Below are 8,024 nucleotides of genomic sequence, written 5' to 3'. Positions count from 1 at the left end.
GGCCCTCCATCCCTGGGGCAAGACTCCTGGAGGAAATGCGGGGGTGGGGATTCCACAGGGACAGTGAGACCCCAGGGTCCCCATCGCTGACGGGAGCACATGAGGGGGTCCCCCCAAGCAGCCCAAGCCAGCCTAGGGTGGGGGGTTTCTCCAAACACAGACCCTGAAACAATGAATTTTCTCAGGTACCAGTACCCAGGGCGGCCAGCCCTGAAAATGCTGGGTAGGGACTGGAGACACCCCTCAAGTTCCCACGCCTTGGCTGGGCCCTGATGGGGTGAAGGAGAAAAACAGAATGGGAGGCCATTTAAGAGCCCTTCTCTCAGCGAGGGGAGGCCCAACGTGGCTCTCATGGGCTCTCTGAGATGTAAGAGTCGGAGCTAAGAGCAGCGTGGCTTGGAGGAGATCATAAAAGGAGCCAGAAAAGGTGGCCTCTGCTCTTGTCATCAGAATCACCAGGTCCTGGGGGTGTCCTTTAGTTCCCTAAAATCTGCATTTTGACTACTCAGGGGGCTGAGGCAGAAGAATCGCTTGAACCCGGGAGGCGGAGTTTGCAGTGAGCCGAGATGGTGCCACTGCACTCCAGCCTGGGCAACAGCCTGAGACTCTGTCTCCAAAAAAAAAAAAAAACCTGCATTTTGGCTTTTACCTTTCATTTATTTAACAGAAATGAAAATGTCTTAGGAATTGCCTAACCAACCGCAAGTGCATTTGGCAAAATGGAATGAACTGGAAACCTGAAGTGAAGTAACTCCAAGTATTTACAAGCCAAGGCAAATGTTCAAAGGGAAGCTCAGACACAAAGAACAGATGGCGGATGAGAAAGCTGGAGAAGAGTGCATTTTGCCAACACCCACAAAATGCAGATTTTGTAAGTGCCTTGAAGGCTGTTTATGGCCTGAGCACCCAGGAATCTACGCCCTTAAGCTCCAGCGACAGAAGAAACTTGCTTGAAGTATGGTCACTGCATACTGGAAGGGATGATGTTACGTCCTCTCCCCAGGGAATCCTATTTTTCATGAAAACCTCACCTCTGTCTATCTTTTACACCAGTCAGACCCTTTCCACCTTTTTAAAATAGAATGAGAAAGAGAGGAAGCTATAAACAACTGATGATCCGCCTGCTGAAATCACAAGGAAAACGTGAAGAGGGCCGCCTCTCTCCTCTCTCTTCCTGGGAGTTTACCTAAACCGTCAGGGACCTTGTGGCTACACAAATTTCTTTAAAGATCCAATTGTAGGAGCCCCAGACAGAGTGCTGCATTGTTTACCTTGCAGGACATCTTCTCAGAAATAGTTCTAACCTTTCTCATACATTTAGTGAGGAGTGTTAGTACTGTAGGTTGAAGGACGCCTACAGTGAAATGAAGGAAAATAGAAACAGAGAATTGCAACCAGAGAGGAAATAAACAGAGAGAACGTATTTTAATGGAAATGCTCTCATTAGCTCTTATTTCTGATCCCTTTAGATACTTTCTCATATTGGAATGTTTTGTTGAAAAACAGTGAAATCAAATGCCCACACGTTATCACATTTAAAAACTGATCCGCTGCTCCTTCTGAAATTCAAATCAAGTTTTCATACAATAGACGCTTTAAAATTACCAACATTTAGTCACTTGAGAAGCTGCCTTATCTGTTTCTCTCTCACAGAATCTCTTTGGGTGTCTGTTGTAAAAAAAACACAAATGAGTGTTTTTTAATGGATGGATGGATGGATGGGAGGATGGGTGGATGGGTGATGTGTGAATAAGTTTAGAAGTAAGCACCTGGATTTTAGAGACACACACTCTCACATATAGAACAATATCCCCTCCTAAAAGGAAAGACATCAATAATACACAAGTGGTTTCATCTTCATAGAGAAAAGACATTCCCATACACAAACTCAGTATCACAGAGGCTAATGTACGTGGTGTAAGTTGATTGTACACAAATGTACAATTAACGTCTTAGGAGAAGAAGCTATTTTTCACCACATTCAGTCCCAGATGAATCATCGAGTTGATAAATACCCTTAGGAACTCAAAGCCACAGTGCAGAGTCTATGTCCCTGCCCCTGAGAGGTGGCTGCAAAGCTTCTTCCTGTTTGAGGCAGACAGAAGATTGGTTCTGGACAGGACCCCTGCACCTGTAAACAAGATCAAATGCTCCATTCTGAGGACAGACGAGCTTCCAGATCCTGGCTGGGATGCACCTCACTGCAATTCACAAAAATAAAACACCTCTTATTTGGAGGTACTATTATGTATTTCGACATGTCTGGAATTAAAAATGTATTTTTACATATATATTTGGTAATTGATACAATTTTTTGCCAATTGAATAAATATAGAGTCTCAGCATATAACAAATGCCTACAAATAATAGATACCCAAAAGGTGCTGTTATTTTGTACCAATTTTAGAGAAAAGTTATCTTAGGTTCTTGAAAATTTCCTTATACATGGATATTAGTGATTGACAATATTTGTAAAACAGCACTAAGTAAACAAAAACCATATTATTTATTGCTTCTGAGTATCTAGGTATGCTTTCAGAACAGCTGGCTTGTCAAAATAGGAAGGGACAGGCTGTCAATAGATTAGAAACGTACTGGAAAAGTTGAACTAATATGTGCGATTTCAGTTTCATTCAAAACTAGGAAAAGTCAAATTAGTCTATATTTAATATAGCTGTAATTGTTTTGCCTTTTCATTTTTGAAGTTCAAAAGGTTCTGATTCCCAATAGATTAATAACATATTATTTCCACTTACATTTAAGGAAAATGAAGATTTCAGCATTAACTATCCACCAAAAACAAATGTGTGGTGTAACTGAGTTGAATGACCAAAACTTTACTGCTAAACTCTAAAGGCTGCAAAACTGTGAAAAATAAATAAAAATGAAAATTTTAAAGATGTGAAAAATAAAAAGAAGTGACGAATGGCCAGATAAAAGAATCTTCCAAAAGAATCTTCTTTCCATTTCTTTTTATTTAGACTAAGTTGTATTGTATGCTGCTGCCAGTGTATATAAAACAACTACCTTTGTGAAATAGAAGTTCATGGAAATTCAGAGAGGTAGGTGTTAAGGACTGACCAAAAGAGATGTTTGTGAATTATGGCACGTGTTACAGGGGTCAGCTTTTGTACAGGCTTCAAATTTAGCTCTCTTTCGAATATTCACTGGATCATAAGAAGTGGTTTGGGAAACCTTTCATTTTACTACAAAAAGGAACAGAATTTCTGGGGTCTGAAGGGATTTGTATTTGGAGATGTTCCAGTCAGCAGAGGGTCATGTTGAGCATTCTGCAGACAGAATTGTTTAAAGTCTGCAGCTGCCTGGAAAACTTTCATGCGGTTGAGCCCAGCCTCCAGCCGGAGCTGTTGAACCACTTTCTTTATAGCGGTGACGCTGGAGGAAGTGGACACGGTGCACGTGAGGGCTGGGCCGATTCGTGGGTTGCTGGGCTGTGGGTCATAGGGGCCGGACATTGGAGAGCATTCTCACATTCCTACCACGGGAGGGACATTTTGAAAGCAGGCAGAAATTCTTATTCCTAGCATCCTAGACCTGGCGTTACCATAGCTTTTTTTCCCTTCCATCCTTACTGAAAACATTCGTAGATATCCCTTCCATAGGAAAGATGAAGGACTCCTCCCTCCAAATTAAGGACCTTGTTACTGAAGAAAGTCAGAGAGGGATGGGGAGGGACAGACAGAGGGATGATCAGAGACAGGGAGAGATGGAGAAAGACAGAAGGAAAGGGAGAGAGATGCACAGACTGAAAGAGAGAGACAGAGTGGGGAGATGGAGAGAGGGAGAGAGAGAGAAAGAGAAAGAGAAGGGGAGGAAGGTGAAAGGGGGGAGGGAGGGAAGCGGCCAGAGGCCCTCTGAAGCCGTCTTGACATAGTCGAGTCCACCCAGCTCACAGCAGAGGGTGCCCCATGATTGAGCCCTGGGAGAAAAGACCCTCCCTTTGAGCCCCAGCCTCCCCTTCAATACACAGCGCTGTTGTCTGTCGCCACCAGGCTTCCGGGCCTGCTGTTACACAGCAGGAGACAACTGAAGCCTGCAATTGCTCCAGCCCTTGTCCTAGGACAAGACTACTTGGTGTGCATTGGGGAGAAGGGGCAGCGAAGACAATGAATCCCACAAGAGGCGAGCCTGGCCTGGGCCTGGGTAGGCATAGGTGTGGTGAGAAGTGGGAGGAGAGTGGGAGAGAGGTGGAGGCAGGTATGGCAGTGTGGTTCATGTCCAGAAAGAAATGTGCAGAGCCAATCGATGGCTTTCCCTGCGTGTCTCTGCAAGGAGGGCCCACATGAGTTGCTGACAAATGGCCTAACAAAAAAAAAGACGAGCCAGAGACAAAGCCAGCCTTACAACTTGGCGGCTCAACTTGACTTCCTCGAAAGAAGCGGCACACATGTGGCTCAGACCCGACTGTCAGCAGGTGCACAGCACTCAGAGTCAGCAGGAGACTTGTTCTCTTGGGAGCTGTGAGGTGTCACCTGTCACCTGAGAGCTCACAGGTAATTAGGAATTCCTTACAACCCCATGCACAGGGCCTGAGATCCTAGGGCAGGCAGGAAGGAGGTTCCCCATGGCGGAAAGGAAAGGCCACTCTTCTCGACGCTTCCAGAGTCATCTAGCGGTCTCTTGGAAATGAATGCTGGTCTCAATTTCCTTTTACAAAATGGGCAGTGGGTTCAGTTTCTTCCTCCCATGCTCAAGAGACAAGTTCTATGGGCTTGTTCCTTCTGCCCACAGAGAAGCCTTAGCACGAGAAGGGAGGGACCATTAGGTGGGTGTGTTGGGAACTTCAATCTGTGAACAGCTGCCAAATCCCAGACCCACTTCTGACTGTCCTGGGCTCTCCTACTGGGATGGCTCCTGCTCCAGCTCAGGCAGGTGGCCAGGGTTGCTCACATCAGAGGGAGCTGTCAGAAGAAGAGAGACTTTTCCCAGCAAGTCCCTGTTGCCCCCTCCTCGTATCTCTTGGTCAAACTCTGGGGCCCCAGAACCACAGTGCACACTTCCAGGGAACTCCAGCTGCCTCTCTGGGGGAGCATCGGTCATTCACCCCGAATCCTTCTTTCATTCAAGGAATCTTTATTGAGCGCCTCCTATGTGCCCAGCAACGCTCTGCTCACTTGATATCTGAAAAGAGTTTGTCTGTATGAAAAGTTGGAAAACTGCAGTCAAACCCTGGCTATCACATGAGCAAGTCTGTAAAATTATCCAGCATGCTATGTTCATCCCAAAACCACCCTGAGAGGTCTCTGAGCCTCTCACAACCTCCCTTTTAAGACACTTCTTCTCTTCTATGATTTATAAAATGATTTTTAGCTGGGTGCCGTGGCTTGTGCCTATAATCCCAGCACTTTAGGAGGCTGAGGGGGGTGGATCACTTGAGGTCTGGAGTTCGAGACCAGCCTGGCTAACATGCCGAAACCCCGTCTCTACTAAAATTACAAAAATTAGCTGGGTGTGGTGGCAGGCACTTGTAATCCCAGCTACTCAGGAGGCTGAGGCAGGAGAATGGCTTGAGCCAAGAGGCAGAGGTTGCAGTGAGCCGAGACTGTACCACTGCACTCCAGCCTGGGCAACAGAGTGAGATTCCGTCTCAAAAAAAAGAAAAAAAATTTTAAAGTACTTTATTTTCCTTTCCAATCCTTCTTCCTCCCCTCCTGCCCTCCTTCCTCTTTCTCCTCTCCTCACTGTCCTTCGCTCTCCTGCAGCAGTGTTCATACCGCGCCTGTCCGGTGCCAATTCTCAAGCACACGCTGCAAAGAGTGAGAAGATGGGTCTCAGCTGATTGAGAGTAGAGCACAACATCTGCAGAGAAGGCCACAGAAGTCCTCCACAAGGAGTCCAAGTGTCCTCCAAACATCAGCCACTGTTGTTACTAATAAAGGAATTTAAGACTGAAAAGACCTATCAGGAACCCAGGGACCTGTATCACACAGAAGAGCTGAGCGGGTGATGCACACATCTGTAAAGATGAGTCTCCTCCCTCATCCTCCCCACCCTGGGTCCATAAGAGATGGTCCTGAGCAGTTTCACGCCATAGCCCACAGGCTTAGATTTGGTACTGAGGTAGCCAGGGTCAGCCCTAGTGCAGGTAGAGCAGCTTAATTTCAGATGAATTTTTCAGTGGCCATTGGTCACTCGGTGCCTCCTGGACAGGTCAAATCATTTTCCACTGGTGAACAAGCATCTCAAAGCCAGTCCCCCCACCCCGCCCGCCGCAGCTGACTGGGTGCTCTGCCATCCACGTCATCGAGGACACAGCAAGGGGGAGGGTAACCAGAGGGTCTAGGAGGGGCCACCCAGGCTGCTGTGCAACATGAAGAAGGATTGCTTTTAGAAACAAGCCCTCGTGTGAATTATTTAAAGTCAGGCAGCCTATTATTAGCAGATCCAAAGGGGGGAACTCCTGGTGATTAATGAAATCCTGGTATTTAACCTCCTGAGCTAGACTAGTGCCTGTAGGGCAACGGTGCTCAAACTTCAGGCTGCATCGGAATAACCCTGAGAGCTTGTTAAGAAGCAGACTGCTGGGCCCCAGCCCCGGAGTTTCTGGTTCGGTAGGTCTGGGGTGGGCCTGGAAATGTGCGCTTCTAGCAGGTTTCAGGGGCTTCTGCTGGTCCTGGATCAGTGTGTTACACAGGTCTGATAGATTATTGTCCCTGATTATGGTGAATAATCTGACCCAAAACACTTAAGAAACCTCAAATTTTCTCATACTAGCACATCTGTGAACACAATTATCCATGTGTCATCTCTCTGTGTGTGAGGCCACATGCTCTCCACGAAGACAGGTGAGTGGAGACCAAGACGCAGAGGAGCTCCTATGACGGCAACTGCCTCCACCTCGCAGAAAGCGCAAAGCTTCACTTTACAGCAAAAATACCAGCAATCTCCTCTCAGACTTTCAGAGCAGTTCCCAAACAGGTAAGAGCAGGACCCTTCTGTCCTGAAAGGCAGATCTATGCCTACACCTTATTTGGGCATACGGAAGTATCAATAAGATAATCCTAAGTATTTAGAGAATGATCCAAAGTGCCTTCCGATATAGTTCAACAAAGAGCCCAAAGTTTGATTTTGAAGGAGCCATTTCCACAGTGGACAGGTGTTTGGTTTTTTTGTGCCCAACCAAATCTCGTGTTCTCCACTGGCAGTGCACCTGAAATGCATGAGTTTCTGGAGGGTGAAACGTGGCCACTGCAGTGGGACCCACGCTGCCCCGGCCAAGTTGCTCACAGTCCACGAAATCTGGCTTCCGCATCTCAAGAGCATTCTCTCCAGGAATTTTTGAAGTTCAGGTAATTCCGCAGATCCAAGGCTTATTGGTTAAATTTCATCCAGCACCTCACGACAGCGGCTGAAGTCACATTAACTTCAGTCGCATCAGTGACAGAAGCCACAGCCTTGTGCTGCTGCATGGTTTTAGACAGAAACCATGAAACTGTACCGGCAAAAAGTGTAAAACTATATGCACTGGGTCCGCAGATAGGTGCGTGAACCTAAGAGGGGCTGGCCCCGTTCCGCTCTTACTTTCTATTTTTCTTTCATTTTCTCCACTGTCATTTCTCCAAAGCAGGGCTGTCTATGCTTCATTGTCCTGCCTGTTGACAAACTGTTAAAGCAATTGCCTTACATTCATTTCAGATTTAATTTCCAGTGGCACTTTTCCTCTTCATGTTAAAGTCTTGCCTCATTTCAGTTTTATTTTTTTCTCACCTTTTTGTGAACAATCTCCTCCTTCAGTCAGCTCTGGACTAACAAGATTGGACCAAAGATCTGTTTGCTTGGTGCAGGAAAACCACCTACAGGAGTTCCCCGGCCTGCCCCGAGGCCGGCCCACATGAAAGCCCGGGGCTTCCTCACAGTTTGCTGTGAGCTGCACCAACTCTCCTGGAGTGTGAAACCAATTTCCAAATTCACCTGAGGTCCTTCTACAGAAAGGTTTTTGGTGAAAATATTTAGAATGTAGCAAAAAGCAATGATCAGAAGGGTCTTTCAGACTTGAAAGTCAC

General features: G+C 46.5%; 1 protein-coding gene across 1 annotated transcript; it reads right to left on the bottom strand.

The window, feature by feature from the left end:
* Positions 1-3,206: 3,206 nt before the first annotated feature.
* On the bottom strand, positions 3,207-5,061 carry LOC117098113 (guanine nucleotide-binding protein G(I)/G(S)/G(O) subunit gamma-5-like). The gene is made up of 2 exons (XM_033236581.1): positions 4,912-5,061; positions 3,207-3,452 (listed from the first exon to the last, which is right to left on the bottom strand). The coding sequence occupies exons 1-2, from the start codon at positions 5,059-5,061 to the stop codon at positions 3,207-3,209; spliced, it is 396 nt and encodes a 131-aa protein (XP_033092472.1).
* Positions 5,062-8,024: the final 2,963 nt, after the last annotated feature.

This window comes from Trachypithecus francoisi, unplaced genomic scaffold (assembly GCF_009764315.1).
Source record: "Trachypithecus francoisi isolate TF-2019V2 unplaced genomic scaffold, Tfra_2.0 Lachesis_group15, whole genome shotgun sequence".
NCBI lineage: Eukaryota > Metazoa > Chordata > Mammalia > Primates > Cercopithecidae > Trachypithecus > Trachypithecus francoisi.
This window is presented reverse-complemented; position numbering and strand designations above follow the sequence as displayed.

Bases quoted from the DNA above. Each gene is read 5' to 3' on its own strand.
- LOC117098113 (XM_033236581.1), bottom strand. From the start codon at position 5,061: ATGACCGATGCTCCCCCAGAGAGGCAGCTGGAGTTCCCTGGAAGTGTG. The intron at 3,453-4,911 runs GTGAGCAACCCT...TATGACCCACAG, and splicing joins TTCTGACAGCTCCCTCTGAT to CCCAGCAACCCACGAATCGG.